This window comes from Psammomys obesus, unplaced genomic scaffold (assembly GCF_907164565.1).
Source record: "Psammomys obesus unplaced genomic scaffold, mPsaObe1.curated_primary_1811, whole genome shotgun sequence".
NCBI lineage: Eukaryota > Metazoa > Chordata > Mammalia > Rodentia > Muridae > Psammomys > Psammomys obesus.
The window spans coordinates 30,164,725-30,187,011 of NW_026596040.1; the positions used below are offsets into that span (position 1 = coordinate 30,164,725).

A 22,287-nucleotide genomic window follows, 5' to 3' on the forward strand; every position below is an offset into this window, starting at 1 on the left:
GTTAGAGATGAGTTCTAGAAACAACACCAGGTAGTCAAGCTCTTTTAGCAAGTACAATGGAACAAAAGGGGGAATTTTTCTTATACCCATATTTTATAATTTCATAGTTCAATATTTGGAAATGACCAAATCAGGACATTAGATTTTCCATATTCCTACAAGGTCAAAGCACCTTTAAAATAAAAATAAGAAAAAGAAAAAGAAAATCACTTTTCTGCCTGCCTACCTGTCTATCTGCCCATGAAGTGAGTAAGCGGTGAATGTCATGTTCAAGTTAAGTATGTCATGGCAGGTTTGAGGATTTCTCGTATGAAAGAGCTCAAGGGAGGTCACGTGAGATTGCTCGTAAAGGTCATGCCTTTCCAGGTAGCGATAGTTACGAAGACCAGTTAAAAGGTAGGGGTAGGTTACTTGACACAGCTAGCTAGGGATGAGTGTGTGACCACAAGCTCAGTAGGCACAGGAGTCAAGTGCAATGGAGTTGAGGCCGCTGTGGGCATTGCTTTTTATACTTTGCACTAAACATTATGGCAGAAGAACAGTTTTCCTACATTTGACTTTTGGTAAAATCAGGAGAAAAGCTAATATGGGGGGGTGCCTAAGACTCAGAACTTGCCCTCTTTGAAACCATCCTCCATCCGAGGTGTCAGTATAGTGACACAGACACAGAACGCACTTTACCCCAGAGGTAGAATTTCTGAAAGACAGATTCTGTGTGTGGTGTCAGGGAGCTTGGTTCTGATAACACTGACATTGAATCCAAAGAGAAAATGACAACTCTTCCTCTCAGCATTTATGTTGAGGGAGAAGGGAAAATTTGGGGGTTGTAAACTTTTAACAGGATATGATGGTTTAGATCCTCAAAATATAAGCTTTGATCTTTTTTTTCCTCCTTTGAGATAAGGGAAGAGTGAACTGCTGGCTCGAAAGTACAAAGTACCCCAAAGATCTAGTCTTGACGAGAGGCTGTCTCATTCTGGGTGGAGTGAGGTCCCGAGCAGGGCCTTGCCCCACTAGCCCCTTGTCATTTGGTGTGGTTGTTTTCTAGAGCAACCTTTGAACGTCAGCAGCTGGACTCAACTACACCTCTGATGATGCGATTTTGATTAAAATCTCAACAGAAGAAAAAGTGCAGCGTTGGGTTCATTGTCACGTGTGACTCAGTCGCAGTGGAGATATTCTACCTGTCCTGAGATACATGTCTAGAGATACATGTGGAGTTTGGAATTGGGACAAGACATTAAATCAAACAAACAACATGATCCTAGGGCCTGGGGGGTCTCCAGATAGAATGTGAACCTGGATTTAGAAGGGGTGATTGCTTCAATCCCCTTTCCCAAGCGTGCCCTACAACACCATGTTGATCATTGGGGATCACTCCTGGGAAAGGAAGTTTTAAAAAGGAAGGAGGGGGTGGGGCAGGGGCTTAGAATTTTGAACAGTTTCTTTGCTAGATTCACCATCTGGAGAGCCCATGATTGATTAGCTCTGGCCTCTCCATTAAGTGTCAATATAATCAATGGGAAGTACCAGGCTAGGGTCATTACATAGATCATTTGCCTGCTGTGTAAATAAAAATGAAATGGTTTGGATTTTGTGAGAGCAAAGGAGAGAGAAAATAAGGAATGACAATTTGTTTGTTAGAGAAAGTGGAGGCCCCTGGAATGACAGTTTCTGGAAGTGTGGAGCAGTTTGGCTAAGAATAGGAATGAAGGATATTTTTTTCCAGTTTCTTGTCGCCAGAGTGAGGACGTGTTATTCCCTCTCTTGCTTGCATACACTGCCAGCAGTGCCTCCTCTACGTATGTAAACATCGGGAAGGGGAGTGGATGTCTGCTACCTGCAGGCGACGTTTTCTTTAAGGGAAACGGGAGATTTACACTGTTGTATTGTTTTTCTTGGCAGGTAAAACAGAAAGGGGCTCATACTCGTCTTATGGGAGAGAAAACGTACAGGGTTGCCACCAGGTAAGTGCCGCTCTTGGTTGGGGAAGAGGTGAGAGAATTAACCTGGGATTTGATGGTGTGCAGCTACTCCGCTGATGTGCTTTCAGTTGTGACACGGGAGTGCCTGGAGAGCCGGGAGCTTCCTAATGACCGTCTTTAAGGAATGAGGCAATCAGAGCTCACAACTAATAAGCATCTCATTTTTAAGGCCTGGAGGGGTCAAAGCTATAGTCATTGGCTTGTTTTTATTCTTTTTAACTATCAACCTGTCTCCCCCCCCCCCCCCACCCCGGTACTGTTTGCAAACCAGCTACGTCAAAGAAAGTGGGTTTATCAAGAGTTTATTCGCAGTTAAGAACTTAACAGTTTCTCACCCCGGAGGTGCTCTGAGGGTCCATGTGTTAGATGCTGGAATCCAGCGGCATTGCTCTCAGTTACAGTGTTCTTAGCGGTTCTATGGTGTTGCGTGAAAACAGGGTGGGATGGAGGGATAAAAATGTCTGTGAAAATATGATTTGTTGTCCCTTTTTGTTTCTGGATTGTTTTTGGCTGGAAGTCAAGGCCAGCAGGCTAACAGCAAAGCCATCAGAAGGGAAGCATGTATGAGTTAGGAAAAGAAAAATAGTTTGATTAAATAATAAAATGCCAGTGTAACACAAACATATAACACGTGTGTGTGTGTGTGTGTGTGTGTTTGTGTGTGTGTGTGTTTGTGTGTGTGTGAGCACACACACACCCTCTTCATTTGTGTATTTTTGATTCTGGAGAACCTGTTTTTCCGAGAATGCTATCTATAGGAAAAAGTGGAAGCTTTCTCTCAAGACAGTTGAAATATTAGAGGTTTTTTTTTCCTCTCTTTGAATTTTAGTCTTCTTACCAACTGATTAAAATACGAGTCTTTTAATTTGTTCTTTGAAAGAACAGAACTTGTTTGTTACTTTATAATGCTCTCACTGAAATGTAATAGTGCTCTTTAATACTCAGAGTCTTGTACCATTTTATTCTTCCTCCAGAGAAAGCAGTCTTTCGTTCTCATGCAGAAAAGGGATGCCTCATCTTTTGAGCCTCTTGCTCTCCCCCTTTTAATGATTTAGGGTGAAAAATCCACTTAGGATTTTTTTTTAAACAACCTGTTTATTATATTCCTAAAAGAATATGTAACGGCACATGTGCTTTAGTCATGTAACTTGCCCTTGAAGGAGGTTTCCCTTAGAGGATCACGCATCTCTCACGAAGGTAGAATTCTGGGGGATTGGTTCTGGAAGGTTTTCTTTCCCCTCCCCGCCGTATACATTTGCATTTTAAAAGTTGACTCCTCTGGCCCAGTTGCCAATTCAGTCATACTCCAGCATCTAAAAGATTTGTTGCGATGCGCTGTACAGCTCTTGGTTGAGAACGCTCCTGCAGCCCATGGCAGTTTGTGTGGAAAGAATTCTGCAGGAAAGAAATTTACAGCCATTCCAGTGCAACGGAAACATCTTTGGAATGTGAGTGCACGTGTTCGGGGCAGATAGCCTGGGCAACCAGCCTCCCAGAGCCGGGTCTCTGGCGCAAAGCTCTCAATTCCTGCAGAAAAGCCGGTTCCTGTGGGCCTGGTTTCTGAGGGTCAAGGCAGAGGTCGCCAGAGTTTTGGGGAGAAGAAAGTTAACAACATCCTTCCTTTCCACAGATGGTCATGGCACAGGTCTCTATTTTTCGCTGGGCCCCTTTTGCTGGTCATTTAGAGAATAGGCTTCCTAGACCCTGTATCCTTTCTTACTAATAGGAATTGGCATGGTTCCTCACAGACACAGAGATTTCCTCTGCTGAGTAAGCCTGAGGCCCCTGAACTTGGGAAAGCATCGTCCAGACCGTGGGAGTCACTGTGCGAACCGAGCGCAGTCCCTTCTCCCTCCGTTGTTTGGAAATACTTCCCTCGGGTGAAACTGAACCTAAAAAAAAAAAAAAAAAAAATCAAAAAAAACAAGGTGAGAAGTGGTGAGGGACATGGGGCGGGGGATTGAGGTGGTTGACTGGAGTGTGTGAGGGCTGAAATAATTTTGGGGCCTCGATGCGTTACTATCCAGGAAAATGCTTTTGTATATCAGGACTGTTGCTGGGTTTGCTTTCCTTGGGAGACCTTGAGAGTCCCGCTGGGCAGTGTGGAGCAGCCTTCAGTCATAGTTCTGCCTCATGCTTGTGAGTCTTGTAAAAACTGGCTATCTGAGCGTGGAGCTTGGTCTCAGCTGTGTCCATCCATAGACATTGTGATGCTTAAGGAGAACCAGGGGAAAATGTTGAGAATTCCCTGCATGGGAAATAGGGCCTGAAGATGAGTAGGTGCACATTGTCTGGATTTCGGCGTTCTGTGGAATTCGAGAAAAGAGCAGAGCAGGAGTTTGTCTGTCCGTGAGTTGGTTTCTCCTGAGCCGCATTGTTCTGTGAACCCTTGTCTACTGCTTGAGCTAAACAAACCCCAAAGAAAGGCAGAATCCCCGTGTCTGGGGTTTGGAGTCAAAATAGCAGAGCACAGCTGAAATGGTTCCCCACTGTGTAACAAGGTAGGTGACTCCCTCTGAGGGGAGCTTTTCTTTCCTCCTGCTTGCTAGCTAGGGAGAGGCTGGACAGAAAACCTTTAGATGGGGTGGCCTGGGGGAGCTGCAAGGCTGCCTTTTCATATGATAACAATGTAGCCTGTGAAAGGAAAGGGATGGGCAGTATTCTATTCCTGGTGGCCTTTTGCTCATTCTCATTCTTCCCAGACTGTGGTGGTGAGCAACAGGTAGCGAAACACTGTTCCGGAACACTGACTCAACTGTCCTGAGATATACAGGGTCACAAAAGTACATCGCTCTAATATGTAAGCTCTAGTTTCCTCTGTGTGTGTGTGTGTGTGTGTGTGTGTGTGTGTGTGTGTGTGTATACTTAAGCAATAGATGTGTTTCTCTTAAGGATTTAATGTTATTAGGAAAAGACATGGTTTTCTAAAAATTGATATTTTAGCAGGAAAATAAAAACCACCAGGTTCCTCATTATCAATTAGTTTGGATTTATTAAAAATGAATAATAATGTAAATAAACACATCAGGATACTTCTATATGAAGTTATCAGAAATATACATACTGGCCGTTTGCAACTTTGAACATTGTGTAGACAAAAGTGGCTTTTCAAGGCTCTCTCATGAAGTACAGAGAAACTAATTTACATTAAATTGGTGTACGGAAATCACACCCCGGCTTTAAACTTTCTTGCCAAATCACAACCTCATATTACTTTTACTGGCAGAGAACATAAAATTTCTAATGGAAACTTTGACAGAAACACAAATGAGTAAAAATAAACTTTTTCACAAGTTAGCCCAACCTTAATCCTATAAGAGCCAGCACCTAATTCCTAACGGATAACATTGCAACTAACAGAATGAAGAAAAATGTCGCCTGCTCATGCTGTCTTCTTTCCTGTTTTAAATAGGATGCTTGATAATTTGCAGATTTTTAAATTTTGCCAAATTCTACTAGTATTTTTTTATGCAAGATGAGGTCGACAGAATGATCTTGAGTGTGGGTGTTTTCATCCTGAATAGAAGTTTGGCAAGGGTGACTAGGAGGGGAGAGAGAGAGAGAGAGAGAGAGAGAGAGAGAGAGAGAGAGAGAAAGAGAATTGATATCTGGGAAGCTGGGTGCTAAGTCCACTCAAATTAGTACTGGAGGAGTTGGCCTGAGTTGCTTTGCTGACTCTGCAGTGATCACTGTGCAGCCAAGTTTGACCCTGTCAGAGAATGTTCTGCCGAATTATGTACCCTGATACGTTTTCAAAATGTGGCATTCTTACTGACCTTGATAAAGCTTAGACTTCTTGCCTTAATTATATTGTTCAAGGCATGGCTCTATATTACATGTGACCTACATTTCAAAGATAGTGAAAATAAGTGATATCTTGAAATCTGTTTGGCATTCCTGCACTGACCAGCCAAGCTCATATCTTGTTCCCCCTCGTGGAATAGTTGAGGTCCATGTTTAATGCTCAGCCATGCTTGCTTCATTTGAGCAGCCACTGACATAGGACTGCCTCTGATAATGTTCGATGTGTAGACATTAAGACTGATGGAATGGACTTAAAATTGTATTTAATTAAGCCAGCAGATTCTTGTTAAATCCCAGAAGCTTTAAAGCTGTGGAGGGAACAAGTCATTTCTTTGTGAAACTTAGTTTGTGATTCATTGAAGCTGAGCATGTCATTGACTCTGAAATGAATTATAGACTTAAGAATGGAGTTTTCCTTTTCATTATTTAATGGGGGGGGCTTGTAAAAAAATTATAACTGATATAATTCTAAAGCTTTGTTTTTTGTTTCTTAAAGTTTTTTTTTTTCTTCCTTCCTAAAGTTAACATAGTAAATATACAAGTTAAAAAGACACAGAATTCTTTTAGTCTGTCATGAAAATGGCTACTTAGATGCTGTGGAACAGAAACCCATATTGCTTTTTAATGGTATGAGGCATTTGAATGCTTGTTTTGGTTCATCATGGATCATATATGTTGTTCCTCCTCGCTGCTTCTACACAGGCCACTGTCCTATGCCACCCCAGCCCTCTGCTCTCCCTTTGTGACATTTCTGCTAATTTGCCGTTATTTATATTCATTCAGTACTGACTCTAGAACAGGGCTCCAGAAACTCCTGCAGAGCAAAGGCCACATCTGCTTTATCTTGCCTTGTGTATCTTGTGCCTGGCAGGTTAGAACTGTAAAACCTCACATTTGTTTTCTGAGCATCACTGTTAGCAAACATGGAAGAGAATGAAGTCTGAAAAGCAGTATTTGCAAACTGTGCAATGGGCATCTTTTTCCGTGCCTACGATAGTTAGAAAATGACATACAGCCTGCCCTGTAACCTGAAGTGCTTGCACAAATCCTGTCACATTCTGAGGAAACACTGCAAGGTTCTGTCCCAGCTGATGTCTACCTGAGCCTCACCGAGTTGTCGATTTTTTTTTAAGTTTCTGCCATTTCCTCTATGTGCATAGCTAACATTCCTCTGCTGGGAAGGTGATCATAAATGTTTCATGTTTGTGGTGGGCAGGTTATTGGAACCAAATACCAAAATCCTGATCTGATCATTTGGCTACAGCAGAGTCAACAGTGGGCAGGGTGTTTGTAACCGGAACGGCGCTGGATGTTTCAGGGTCTGGGTTTGCCTTCGTGGCTGTCAGTGAGCAGTGATCGTTAGGCGGCAGCGGTCTGTCTGTGGAGTTCAAATGGGTATAACTTGCTTTCAAACGATCCCCAACTCTCACCAAAGCAGAAAATGCATCTTTTCTTTCATTGTACTGATCAGAATCTATTATTGACCTTCTAGGGATGTGTTGGGTACTAAGAAGCAAAAAGAAAGGAAATCTCTTTATCCCCACTGACTTCTTCCTGTCTGGGTGTTAAACAAAGATCAAAGATTTGTGCTCACTTTCATGTTCCTCGGTGTATACATCCACGCATGAATGTATAGACATCTCTACCCTCTACCGATCTGTCATTTCTACCTAAATGCCTGTTGTCTGTCTGTCTACTGTCTCATCATCCTGAGTAGCTAGGAATATAGACTTGTCTTTTGTTTCTTATTTTGTATCTTGCATCTTACATCTTTAAGAACTACCAGAAAATATAAAACTAATAAAATAAAATGCCATGTATTTACAACATAAATAATTGTTAATATTTATTATATTTTTGTGTATATAGTACCAGTAAATACATATATTTTTGGAAAACCATTTTTAAGTGACAGAACTAAAGATTTCTACTCTAGATTTTTTCAGAATACATCTCTTCAAAATAGGACACATGGTTGTCTTAATAAAATACTATTATACCTCCTAAAGAAATTAATGATGATTTCTTCTTCCTAATTCATATTCAGATTGCTACAGTTATTTCCATGAAAAATTTCCCATTGGGTTTTAAAAACTGTTGCGTTGATATGTGACATTTGTTTTCTGTACCTCTTTATCCTCTCTTTGAGATTAGAGCAAGCCCTGTTTGTAACGTTTGTTTGGCTGATGGTTGCCTCCAAGTGACCAGTGTGCTTGTCTTATAGAATACCCCCTCTTCAAGAACTGTGGGTTCGTCTCCATGTGATGTTGCTCAATTTGTTCCTCACTTGTTTGTCGACACACTGAAAAATCACATCTAAACGTTTACTCAGATGCAAGCTGGGCATTTCTGGGTAGCTAATTCCAGGATGATGCAGATGGAGTGTTTCATAGTCATCCCACCAGGACCCTGAACTCATGGCAGTGCTCACTGGATCATCTGGTCAACCTAATACTGCCTAGATCACTCTGTTATAGACAAGGCTTCCCTGCCTTGCAAACAGTGAGCCTTTGGCAGTAGTTACTATGCTTTTCCTCACAAGCGATTCACTGGGTGCCGTTTGCATGTGTTGATGAAACCCTCTCAGATATCGGGATTTCAAGTGGGACTTGTTTTAGTTAGTTAATTCACCTCTCTATGTGTGATGAACGTGGCCGTGCCAGCGCACTCACTTGGAGGTGCCTGTGTGGAGGCCAGAGGTCGACTTCTGCTACCTTCCTCCATCTTCCTCTGTGTTTTTGAGACAGGGTCTCACTAATCTGGAAGCCTGCTGTTTCTGGTAGACTAGCTGGCCAGTGAGCTCCCAGGATGAATGGAGTGTGAGGGATCTCTCTTTCCCTAGCTGGAAGATCAGCCTTCCTTGTGATAAGAAGTCTCGTATTGCTCTTCTGTTATTGGGTTATTGCTGCTAATCCCCCAGAGGTGACTGCCAGCGGATGGCTCACTCACTCATGGGGGTTGTGGCCGTGCTCTGCTCCAAAAACTTGACAATATACTAGAAGTAACCCCCACCCTGATCGATCCAGATGTAGTTGAAGAATTAAGTCAAAATGTATAAATTTCTGAAAGGCAGTTTAGGCCCAGACTGAAGGAATGCTGGTAACTAATATCAGGAGCCAATATAAACCTCTAGAGTGACTGTTAATTACTCGCACTTAATGGTCTAAAAAATAGAACCCAAGTAAATGAAACAGGCAGTCTGACTCATTCTAAGTTAAGTGTTAGAGACAGGTTTCTAACTCCAGTGTGTGTCTGGCTTCAAAAGCAGAACACTCGTTCCTTGCCACGGCAGGCCATGACCGGGACCCTGAGTTCTAAGCTCCATACAAGGTCTTATCTAGGAAAAATATGCTCTGTCGGTTTCATGGTCCCCTCGAAGTCTAGACTAGCCCAGTGCTCATGACAAAACATCTTCACTCAGATCTGTTCAGATTGGCAGTGTAGACCAGGGCATGTTCTGCCATTCCTGGCCGGTCTGCGTGAAAAAAAAAAAAAAAATGTATCGTATGAATAATCGATTTAGTAACATCCTCAGTCTTAGCATGTGCAATTTCCTCAAAATCAACAAGGATTTCCTGTGAAAAGGCTGGGGTGGAATATGCCAATTCACGTCTTAGCAACAGCACAAGAGCTTCCTTAAAAATGTATGGATTCTACGTTGGCCTTGCTTTTCATGCTGTGCTGGCAGGATGAGGTTTGCCATGACGTGTTTGGATTCATAGCAAATCAAGTTATTGTTCTCAAAACAGCAGAATGGTGTAAGGTAAAATTCCCAAACAATAGCTTTAGCGGGCTCTAGAATATGACCCAGTAGTTTTTCAGACAATGACATTTAACTTGCCTGTGAAATATATTCAATAACAGAGCGTAAGTTAAGAATAGAGGACAATCTCACATGGTTCAGGAGGAAAGCATTCAAAGCCATCAAATGAATTTTGAGAGGATGTATGATGATGAAAGAAATAGAAATTCAGCATACGGATTGTAAATTCATGAAGATTCGGGCTAACTTTTTTTTCTTATGTAAAACATTGGAAGTTTTGATAATTATTAGAAATGAGAACTGTAATTGCTCATTTTGTATTTGTATTGTGTACAGAGAAAGAAAAATCAGTTGATTTTAAAATATTGACACAGTTCTGCAGTGTGCCCAAGACAGCTCCCACACTGACATAGGTCTACATTTCTTGTAGAAATCAGGGTGGCTCTAGAGTTTTTTTTTTTCTCTTGGGGAAAGATTGTTCTTAACTCACAGTTCAGAATCAGGACAACCTTCCAAAGCTCCAATCTGTATCCTCATTTCTAGATCCTCCTGTCAGGCACAATATCGTTCCATAATCAAGGAAATGTTTACTTGAACTCCTTAAATGTTTACTTAAACTTTAAGATTAAAGCATCAGTAATGCCAGAAGGTATGAGGAAACCCTGTGACCTGAAAGAAACCCTCCCCAAAGATACTGAATTTGCTGTGGGGCCTTATTTCAGTAACCTGCCTGGAACTGACATGCCCTCCATTTGGACATCTTTTTGTTCATTTCTCATGTGTGCGTGGGGTGGATTCTGTGGGCTCACTCGTTGACACACTGAAGGGGGTGCTCTGAAATGCGGCCCCCTGCTCACAGTGGGCCGAGTACTGTCTGAAAGTGGGTCCTGGTGGCTCAGAACCCCAGCAGAAAGGGCTGTTCGGCTGGATTTGCTTCCACATTGCTGTTATGCAAATACTGCTTTTTTCAGAGCATGGCACTGATTTGTGTCAGGCTGTCCTTGTATTTAATGAAGGGAGAAGTCACATTTTGGTGGGATTGAGACTGTAGGCTGGCACTTCACCAGATCTCCTTGAATGGGATCTGTTATCAGCCATGGTATCTAGTGAAACTCCCCCGTGGTCCTGATTTCTACCACCCTCTCTATTCAGAAGACCTCTCTTAGTAAAGGGATTTCTGTGACTTGAATAAAATATATCCCCTTATTTTCATTCCACCACAAAGCCATGCTTATGTGCATTTGGGACAACAGAGAATCAATGTTCCGGCGTCACTAAGGAGTAAGCACATGGATGTTTTCCAGCAGTGACCATCCCCAGAGTGCTATATGCAGGGGTCTCAGAATGTTGGGGTTTGACTGTGCATGCATGCAAAATTATCCAAGCTTCTTTGTACCGCTGTAATGAACAGCAGGCCACTGAATCTTTTCAGTTTTATTGGTATTGTATACAGTAAGTTATTAAATCTCATCTCTGTAATACACCTGCAGTAAAAGAGCCAAACGTTGCTTCACTTGAAGAACACGTCGTGTGGTATGATGCCCATCCCTATCACACACCCCCAACAGCTGCTTTCAGTTGCAAGATCCATTGTGTATACTCCCTTGAGCCCAGCTCTAATAATCGAGACACATCTGCCATAGCAGTATTATAGGCATATGTAGTTTTATTGAAAACTATACCTGTAAAAAATTAAATAACTCCTACCTCAATTAAATTGGCAAGCTACCTTTTGTAGAGATCATATTGCAGACCTCCAGAGACCTAGGGAGTTCACTTTATACTTACATTACAAATCACCAAATATGTTATTTTTATTTGGCCGAGTAGCTGATATTTCTCAGGCTTTGAAATAAAGGTGTTTTGATCTTTTCTCATTTTTGTTTAACTTTCCCTCTTATCTCAACATATAAAACAAGAATTATAATCAAGGAATATGAAGAAATCATTGGGAAATTTTCTGTCACAAACATAGCATAAACAAAGGCACAAGAGAACGTTGCCATGTCCCTCTTTAAGTGACCCTTTGAGTAAACATAAAGATTACTACCCGGGATCCTACTCCTCCCTACCCATCTTCGCCGACTGGTTGAGACTATATGCAGCAGAGTTCTCAACCTTCCTAATGCTGCGGCCTTTCGATATGGTTCTTATTGTGGGCCCCCCCCCCAACCATAAAACCATTTCTTCATATCTGTACTTTTGCTACTGTTATGAATCTTAATGTAAATATCTGTGTTTCCAGTGGTCTTAGGCAACCCATGTGAAAGGCTGCTTCCACTCCCGAAGGGATCCCAACATACAGGCTGAGAATACCAGTGTACAAGCTTCCTTGAGATCTCTGAGGTCTTTGCCAAAGAGCAGGCTGTAGAGTTAGTCGTTCACACCGAGGATATGCAGGTGGACTCAGGCTCTGCCTCAACACTCTTCTCTTTGTGGAATGGAGGTTGGGCCAACCATGAACGTCTATAATTTAATTTTTATACAAAAGTGGAACATTTAGCTATAGTTTTCTCTGGCGATCTAGCTGCTGGTGGGTTCTTCATGCCCCAGTAAGTGGCCACCACACCAGCGTCCATAGGCGCAGCATTGATTAGATCCAGTGGGTGAAAAAGTAAAGTACAGAGTGTTGAGGGGGAGGGAGATATATTCAAGGGCTTAGGGAAGTGGGAGGAGGGCTAGGTGTGATAAAGACACATTGTACGCAGGCACCAAGTTTTCACAGAGTGAAAAGAAATCATTCCCTTCAGCAGTGTGATCGGCAGTAGGTACTGTTGCCATTAGAGGGCAGAGACCATACATTGCTTCCTTTGGTTTCTAATTTTATAAAGCTTTTTAAACTGCTTTAAAGTTTAATAAAGTTTTTTTTTTATAACTCAAGGAATTATAGAATATTTTAGAATAAATCTTGGTGAGTTATTGTATTATATTTATAACTTAGTAAAACAAAACAAAAATTTTAAAAAAAGAAGATATGTGATTTTAAAAAAAGCCCACGAATCTTACTTTTGCCTATGGATCACTTAATATATATGTATTGTCTGCCTTGGTCTTCATGTCAGTGGATCTTGCCAACATTATGGTGAATTAACCAAGAAGGAAGGTTATAAATTTGCCTCAAATTATCATAGAAAACAAAATCCAAAGACAATATGCCAACCACACAGAAAGACTACAAAGAAGAGTAAGAACATTCCGTATTACAGTTTTGTAGCAAGAGCTTTTTGTGCTACTCCAGACAATTGTAAGTAGACGAACTGTTGAAGTGGGAGGTATATTCTTTTTTCCCAGGAGAGCTTAGGCTTAGGTAATAGATTCTGGAACACAGCTTGAAAGTAGATGGTTTCCAAGAGCAATATGAAAGAGGGCAGAAAATCATATATTGATAACCAGCCACAGCTAAGTGTAGTTGCACATTTAAATTTTTTTTTCAGTAGGAAGATTGATTAAAAACAGTCTTCATTTGGTTGTAGTTGGGATTCCCTGATCCCATGAGATTTTTGTGCAATCTTCATTCTCTAAGGATATTTTCTGCCCCACCCATGGTTCCCAGGGAGACAGAATTTTATGGGAATAAAAGAAGGCCATTGCTTGTAGTTGGCACCCAGAACTTCCTAGCGTGAGAATTCAAGATCTCAGAGTGAAAATGCATTAGGAATTCTAAACAAGCTTTTCAGACACAACTGATATGCTGTGTGGCAGTCTGCCTTAACTCAGGTCACAGCATCTTTTTGAAGCACCAAGCACTGAGTAGTCTCCCCGTGGCTGTGATGGCCTCCTATAAAAATGTCTACGATCTGTTCTTTTCAGCTGTGAGGTCCGCCCTGCTAAGCTCCGTAGCTCAGAGCTGTCATGTGCAGGCAGAGTGAGCAGCATGACGTGGCATCGCTGGTGGTAAAAGATTTGCTGTGGACAGTGACATGTGGCAAAAGGGAATGTCAACAGCTGCCACCCCTGTGAGAGCGTCCCTGAAGGAGTCTTTCGGCATCCCTACCACTTAACTGTCTTAGCCAAGAGGACCCTGATGTAGACCTGTTCCTTCATGCCTCTGCAGCGGATACCATGTAACTCTTGTCTGCATTTGTTTTAAGGGCAAGAGACTTGGAGGATATATTTTGACAATGGAAATCAATGTAGCCATTGAGAGGGAGTTCTGTATGTTGAGGGAAGTTTATTCTATTATTTATCTCTAGAGAACTTGTGTCATATTTCAGCAGATAACACACACGTTGGAGTTCTTGAACTCTGGACTCTGACTTCATCGCAAAGCAGATGTTCATCTCATTGTGTCCTAGCTCTTCTCCAAAATTTCATGGTTTGCTCTTCTGAAGCACTTGGATGTCAAGGATGGAGGCTCCTCTGGCCTCATTCATGGATTTTGCTTTGTGAGTTGATGCCAGTGATTTTTACTTTTGCTATAGGTGCTCACAGGTAGTCTCTGGTAATAAAACCACATTTAGAACCTCAGCTGTCTAACCAAAAACTCTCTGTGACATTCAATAGTTATATGCTTCGGTAAACTTTCAGTTTTGGATCCTTCCGTTTCGAGTATTTAAGGCTATATGTTTGTGTGTCCAGGGCTTGAGCCACTGGCTTAGTCACTGACAACCTCCAACCCCACCCTCACCTGTGACTACTTGATCTCCCTAATCTGCAAAAGCCCTTAGTTTCTAGATCAGGTCATTTCTGCTCCCAAGACACCAGGGACTCTGCTGTTCCTCTGCAACCCTCCTCCCCAGTCCCCACTGTAGATTCTTGCAACTGTTCCTGCCACACTAATCATGCCCTTAGCATGAGCTTTCTCACTGACACAGGAACCATTGGCTTTGTGCAGTTTTCCTCTGTGGTCTCAAAGTCCCACTCTCAGGGATGGCACAGGCTTTGGATCACCTAGAGCCTTTCTCACCTTCTAGCCTTCTGCATATGCAACTCTCACTGTAAAGGTCTACTGCACCAAACTGCGTCATGCTTTTATTGGCCCTCTCTCTCTTTGCCAAGGCCCTTTGTTTGCTAGGATAATCTTTATCTTACCTCTCTTTGTTCTCACCTTATAGCTCTTTTATCAGGTAACTCAAATCCTTCCTTCAGCTTTCCACTCAGCCATTGTTTTCTTAGCATGTTTGATGTGAAAGCCGTGCTAGAATGAGATGCCGCCCTTCTGTGCCTTGTTTCCCAATAGCTATCACACTGTACAGCCAGAGGCCAGCAGAGCCAACTCTTAACTCCTCCATCTCAGCGATCAATAGAGTGGATGGATGAGTAAATGAATACCTGAGCCAACAGCCATACTAAGTTCATGCCAGTGCATGTGCCATATTGAAATGCTTTTGTTAATTATATCATTAACTCTTTAAGGTAGGAACTGTCTCAAGAGTCAGGAAGCTTTTCCCCAGTAATGATACTCAGCTATGGAATGAGTATGTATTCTAGTCGGGCTGTCTCCTCTATGACTTCTTTAGCCTTGGAGAAAGTTGGGAGAATTTTTCAAAGATGTCTTCTCATACAAGCTCCAGCTCTCATTTTCCTGATGGCTTGGCAGCATCCTTGGACTTGTAACATCCTGCCATTCTGGGATCTCTGTCTGCCAATAATGAGACAGAGAATCTCTAAGCAGGTCTCAAGACCCAGTCGTCTAGATAGCCATAGCAGGTCTCAAGAACAAGAAGGGTCAGCAGTTTTCAAGTGTTTCTCATAGGCACAAGTGAAAATAACATGGTGCATGTTTCCTGTGCTGTCCCCTCCAACTGGCACTAACTCCCTGTTAATCCCTGGAAACTATAAAGAGGACCATGGTTCTCTGGAAGTAGAAAAAGGCCTTGAGGCTAAAGGGATAAGCATAGTGCGAGTTGCATCTTGTCATCTCCCATGCTTTGTACTTTGTGGTTTCCCTTGTTCCACCAGGCTTGATAGAAGACAGGAAAAAAAAAAAAGAAGAAGAGGAAATAAATTAGTTGAATTGATGGTGATCCACCTCTTCATGTTTCTTCTGGATGATTGTGATCTTGAAGTAGGGCATGAAGAAACTGATGATAACAGATTGCACCTTTTTTTTTAAGTTCTTGGAGATACAATGTCAGTCACAAAATACCTAAATAGCTAGTGCCCAAACTCACTTTGCGGTGAGCGAGGAAATGACGCTTGGGTTGTTAGATTTTCTTTGCAACATGCGAGAGATCCCACCCACATTGACCACAGAAGACAACATTCCAGTAGCATCGTGACTAAGTTTTTTTTTTTAAATGGGTGGGCTCTCCTTCTCCTGAGAGCAAAGGGCCATCTAGGCTAAGGAGTCATAGTCGATGGCAGCTGGAAATCCAGCCGGAAGACATTTCTCCATGAGTGTCCTTTTGTTCAGCTACCACTGAATTGCTCTGTCACAGAGCCAGAGGGTGTCGTTTGCTTGTAAATACTGAGTTTTTGAAATGTCACTGTAACACTGGAAAAATGTTGTCTCAGAAGGTTGCCAAAGTGACAGAATCCCGACATTGTAAATACCAGCCAACACAAGTGCTCATAAAATGACAGGAATAAAATGCACCTGACTAAATCCATAATAATCACTGATAACACTGTTTGCCCCCAGTGACCAGGAACTGGGAACTTGGATAAAAAGCACATGTGTGCAGCTATCACTAATGTCTAGGAGCCTCTAGCCATTTCAGAAAGGCTCCCTAAATATGTAAAAGCTTCATAATAACTAAGACGCAAATGTGTGAGATAGCATGTCAGCAGGCCCTCTGAGGAACTTGCTAGAGCCCTGGCTGTCTTCAGCACCCTAGGGGGCTGATAAGGCCTCCATTGTTCAGCTCAGAACCAAAATGTAAGCCAGGCCAGGCAGGCTTAGTGGACTATTTTCAATCCATGTAATTCATAGACTTTCCCTCACAAACCAGAGCCAGCACTTTCCTCTGCTGTACACATAGCGCGAGGGAAGTAGCAGCAGGATTCAGTGAAACCCTAAGCTCGAGTTAGACCTGTAAGGTCTAGACACACAGCCTGACCTTCCTAAGAGCTGGACACATGGCCAGACCTCCCTCCAGCCCTGTGACCTCTGACCCAGCGCTTTTCCCCCTTTCTAACAGTGATTGCTTCCTTGCCCTTTCTGCTACAGTGTTAGAGCGGCTTTTGGATATGGGGATTCTAAGAGGGCATAGACAAGTTGGCAAGCCAGTCCCTTTGTGATGTGTCCACTCTTGCTGCTCAAATGGAGCATCCTCAAATTACCATCTCCTACGAAATCCTTAAGAATGGATCTGAATGGCAGGGGGTCCAGCCCTGCTGGCTCTCAAATTGATATGCACAAGATCAAGTCACTAGGTACTTGGAAGTGCCTCCCACCCAAGGCGTCTGCTGTTCTGCAGGGCGTGCAGGAAGAATTGGAGCTGCCTGAAGTAAGCCGCTCAACTTTTCCATAGGTACAGAATCCTTGTTTCTCAATCTTTTCCTTGTACCTGTTGTTGTTAAGTATTGCTCTCACAACTACAAATAAGCAGTTCTTGATATTTGAAATAGCCCTGATAAGAATGTGTGCGTGTGGTGTGGTGTGGCGCGGTGTGTATGTGTGTGCACACTTATAAACATCTTTTAATCAGTCTCAGTATGTAGTCCAGGCCAGCCTGAACTCATGATTTTCCTGCCTTTGCCTCCTCAGTTCTGGGATTACATGTATGTATCTCTAGGTCAAACTGAAATAACATTTGGCTAAACTAGTGTGTGATAATTGTGTTACTTGGCTATTTATGCTTAGGAAGTGATACAGAGGCAGTGAAGTTTTGTTCAAAAGGTGTCTGATTTATTTAGTATCAGCTGGATTGGTAGCAAAGATCTTAAGACTGTGATCTTTCTTTCTTTCTTTCTTTCTTTCTTTCTTTCTTTCTTTCTTTCTTTCTTTCTTTCTTTCTTTCTTTCTTTCTTTCTGCTTTTTTTCCATCCTTCAGAATCCATCAATGGGTCTGAGTAGATGAGCAGGGCTTAAGAGGAAACAGGAGTGGTATAAGCCTTTAGTAGCTCTGCGGATGGACCTGTATCCTGGTAACAGGGTCATTCAGCCTCGCCGCATTACCACGGGAATTCCCTAGATGGGGACGTCTGCAGGTACCTGGCAGCTGGTAGGAGGCAGAAGTGGGCTGATTTGGTTGACGTTTGTAGTTGCTGGTATGGGGCATGACAGCCGTTGTCAGGCGCTCTCCAGCCACCGCATTCTCGAGACTGAATAGCTTCTTAGATTTTCCTCAGAGAAAGGCAGGCTTTGTCTTCCAGTGGTACGCTGGATGGCAGTGGCCATGTGTACTTTCTGAAACTCCGGCAACAAGGAGCGATGGTCAGTCTGCCTTTGCCCTCTGTGGCTTTGACCCTGTAGAAATTCTTCTGTTTAGACTGTAAGTGGACAGCCATATATTTCACTGTGTCTGTGGTTATTTTTTTCTTTGTTTTTCTTCCTGCTTCCTCTGCTTCCTCTCATGTGCTTATTTAAAATCCAAAGGGGATAGGAGACAGGATATTTTGTTGTCATTGTGAAAACATGTAGCCTGGCCTCCAACTGGCTGTTCAGTTGTGGATGATCTCGAACTTATGATCCTCTTGCCTCCACTGGGATTGGAGACATATACCCCCATACCAAGTTGAATTTACAGTGATTTTTGGAGGATGAGAGACCAGTCACTACTAAAGAAAGCAAGTATACAATTTCAAGATCTTACTTTCCTTCTCTGCTGCTCTCTGGGCTCCTTCTTCAGCTCTGTTTTCTGGTTCACTCCATCCCAAAGCAGACACTGGCAGTATTTTAAACTTTGGAAACCTCAAGTGTTCAGTTTGCTCAACCAGGAAGTGTCCCCAAAGTGCCCCCTGGTGGCAAGCTTAGGAAAAGGCAGGATGGATTGTGGGGGTGGGGAGTAAGGCAATGTGTGACTTTGGATCTGATTTTCTGGTAACATCTCTTAACTGTTTGTAGCTCATAACATCCTTCAGCGTCAATGTGAAGTAGCTCTGAATAGATGTCTCTGTCACCTGTATTCCCCTTTCTGCTTATTTTGCTGTAGGAAGCTTCTCTGTTGTCTTCCTTTTGGTCTAAGGTTTGTTTCTAGCAATATTCCACTGGCCTTGGCCTTTCTAACAGTACTAATTAGTACACTGAGGAGAGACTGAGAGACCAGGAGAGAAGACAGGGAGGGAGCCTCGCACAGGAGCAGGGCTGCGGGAAATCCATGCGTGCTGTCAACTTCGTGTGCTGGTGTATGATTTCATGGCATGCTGATTAGCCAAACTCTTGTCACCCCTGTCACTGCTCATTGGACTACCAAGTGTGAGCACACCATCTGATTGACAGCTGTCCTTTGTCAGAGGGCCATCTTTTCTTCTTTTCAGTTTGACTGAATCCAGCAGACATCTGCAGAGCTATTGGAGCTCTGACAGGAGGCCCCTGCCTGCCAGCCCACAGGCTCCAAAGGCAGAGTCCCAGACAACCTCAGAAAGGAGTATTAACCCCCTGACCATTTTCAAGTGGGGGGTATATTGGTAACTCTTTGGAAGATGACTGGAGGTCTACTTTGGTAGAGGAAGCCGCACATCCTGGAACAGGGTGAATCAGGGTCATCGAGAGTTTAGTTTCTCAATAGTGATTGGTCAGGGGCGGCTATGTTGCTCACAATCAACAAAGCACTGGAATGGGTTGAGGAGTTCAAGGTGAAGCCAGTGTTGTATGGGGACATCACAGAGATGCCAGGCAGAGGGTCTGTGTCCTGGGATCACATCGCGGAAAGCATGTTTGAAAGTCTAACTGACAGATCAAACTTGGATAATAATAATGGTGCATAGCATGTGTGTGCTTTGGGAAGAAGGTCTTTTGTTTGTTTGCCTTTGTTTCATTTTTTTGTTTCCATCCAGACCCAACACTGTCCTTTGTGGAGAAGATCCCATGCCTCTCTGAGTCTGCAGTCTGGATTTCATAGGATGTCTTATGAGATGGTTTATAAGTGATATAAACCTTTTCCTTAGGACATTGTCCTAAGGATATGAGGCTGGGTTTTATGATAGGGAAGTAATTGAAAGTATTATACAGATCTCAGCTCAGGAATATCTGAATACTGAAATGCCTGCCTTGTCATAGAATCTTTGGATAAAGCTCATTCATTTGAGCATCTACTCAGATTTGCTCAATATAAAGGAGCTAGCTTGGTTGGTCTGGGTGGAGTCAGCTGTGCCTATAGGTTGCAGATATTTCCTATATTAGAAAATGATTCAGTGTATTCAATACCAGGTACATCAAATTTGTTCTATTTTTGCATCACAGACTCCTTATTAATTATTCACAATTTAACAAAATTTTGCCATTGAACTTGACCAAACACAAAAGATCTGGGATATTCTGTGTGCTTTGTTTGAATTTTGCACCCTAATATTACGTAGACATGCTCTTGTTTGGGGCTGGTTATAGAAAAAGATGAACTTCAAACTCCATGAGACAGGCAAGATGTGTCTTTCAAGTTGTAACTTCTAGGCTTCTGTGTGCTACTTGAGGACAGTGTTTAGACCCAATCACCTTCTAGAATGGGCTCAGGTAAGAGTCTCATGTGGCCTGATTTAAGTAGCACATTTTAAGATTCTATTTGTAGAAAATGAAGGCCTGGCTGGGTCACTGTTGGTAGTTTTCTTTTGTTGCCATGATAAACACCAGGACCAAAAACCGCTTGGGTAGGAAAGGGTTTATTTGGCTGACACTTCCTGATCACAGCCCATCTTGGGTGAGGATCAGGACAGGAACTCAAGCAGGAATGGGGCCAGGAACCATGGAGGAATGCAACTTACAGGCTTGCTCTTCAGAGCTTGCCCAGTCCACTTTCTTCTACAATCCAGGACAACCCGCCCAATGAGTGACATCGCCCATAGTGAGGTGGGCCTTCTTCGGAAGAATCAATGATTGATTAAGAAAATGTACCACAGACATGGACGCAGGCCAGTTTGGTAGAGGTGATTTGTCAGTTGAGGTACCCGCTTGCCAGGTAACTCTAGTTTGTGTAAAATGAACAAAACTGTTAGCTTCAAGTCCTGTGAGCATCTTGATAGATAATGAGGGCTAAAGGTTGCTTTTAGCCATGACACCCATGATACACCCCAGAGTACCACACAAGAGACAGACAATCTGTGCTTTAAAGGAACTAAAAATACAGAAGATTTATTATTATTATCATTTATTACAATCTATTCAATTTGTATCCTGGCTGTGGCCACCTCCCGCATCTCCTCCCAAACCCACCCTCCCTCCTTCTTCTCCTATTTGCCCCTCTCCTAGTCCACTGATAGGCTTGGTACTTCTCCTCTTCCATCTGACCCTAGCCTATCAGGTCTCATCAGGACTGGCTGCATTGTCTTCCTCTGAGAGTGATATCTTTACTGTATGTAATATATATCTAATATATATTCAATCTGTGATATTTTTCTTAACTTCTTGTGGTATACATAATAAATTTCTTTCTTTTCCTCGCTGTTTAATGGCCAAGGCCAGAGTGGAGAGTGATGATTGGATTAAGTAGGGCATGTGATTCAGTGGTTAGCATTACTCTTGTCAGATAGCTTTGTTTGGGGTATTGGGAAAGCCAGGTGCCAAAGCCAAATGTGGCCACACTCTGGTGGTCCTGGAGGGTTGCTTTTGCTGTTAAGCACCTCTGTAATTTATAATGTGCCAACATAATTGGCAACTTTTGTTGTCTTCGTAGTAAGTAGATAAGGATGGTGCTCTTTACACTTGGTGGCCTCCTGGTTTTGACAAAGTGCAATTTTGCAATGAGAAAATAAGATGTTCTGTGCTGTTACTGAGAAAAGCCAATGGACACCTTCTGGGGCGTCTCAATACTGTTGTGATTAGCTGTTTCAGTCATGTTGAAAGATCCAAATTGTACCAGGAAGATGATGCTCCCAGAGTTCTCCTTTCTAGAATGTTCACTGGAGGAAAGAGGTGTGCTGATACTGTGTAAAAAGGATGTTCTAGGACCGAGGCTGTGAGGTTCACTGTCGGGCTTGTTTCATTTGTCTTAGGAAAATTATTTGTGATTCACAGAGTCAGAGAGAAGACCAAGGCCATTGCCACTTTCAGAATCAGTGCTATCCTCACCTAATCTACCCTTAGCCAGTGTTGTCAGTGACTCACGTGGAGCTTACAATTTTTTTTTTTTACTTTTTAAAGTGTTTGTTAACATTGACAGATCATCTCGCCCAACTTTTCAGCTCATGCTTGAAGAGGCGGAGATGGGTTAGCTGAGTCCCAGGTTCTGGGTTTGCTCTGGGCCCAGTTTGAACCTGTGAAGCCTGATGCCCATTTTTGGCGTCCTTAGCATTGAACTCCATGTATAACAAACGAACAGTTCAAAGCAATGAAAATAGGATTAAGCGTAAAACGCCCTCTGGACGCCTTCTTTCTGACCCCAGTTGTGCGCTGCACACGTAGCCAGGCACAGGGCTGGCTGCCTTTGCATGGTGCTTCTGAATGCCCCCCCCACACACACACACCTTGCTCTCCTCACACCGCGCCGGTAAATTCCTCAGGAGCCAGGCTGCTCTCATGTTCAATTATGGACCAGGCTTTCTGCTATAGTGATACCACGGGATTCTTTTCTTTTTCCGGGTTAAGTCTGTGAAGAGCGCTAAGCAGTCAGCTCAGAGCTGGCATCTCATGCCAATAACAGCCCTGCCATAAACACTGTCTGCCCAGCTACTGGTATGGAGGCTGAGAGATGCCCGGGC

At 42.9% G+C, this 22,287-nt stretch overlaps 1 protein-coding gene across 9 annotated transcripts in view; it reads left to right on the forward strand.

Annotated features, from left to right (window-relative positions):
- Tcf4 (transcription factor 4) overlaps window positions 1-22,287 on the forward strand; it is a 341,388-nt gene that overhangs the window by 172,126 nt on the left and 146,975 nt on the right. For 8 of the 9 annotated variants that reach the window (XM_055622504.1, XM_055622503.1, XM_055622507.1 and 5 more), the window contains exon 6: window positions 1,906-1,967. In XM_055622504.1, coding sequence (XP_055478479.1) covers window positions 1,906-1,967 — 62 coding nt within the window. Of the gene's footprint in view, window positions 1-1,905; window positions 1,968-3,698; window positions 3,914-22,287 lie in introns of those variants that run through there. The other variant, XM_055622514.1, reaches the window with a different exon arrangement.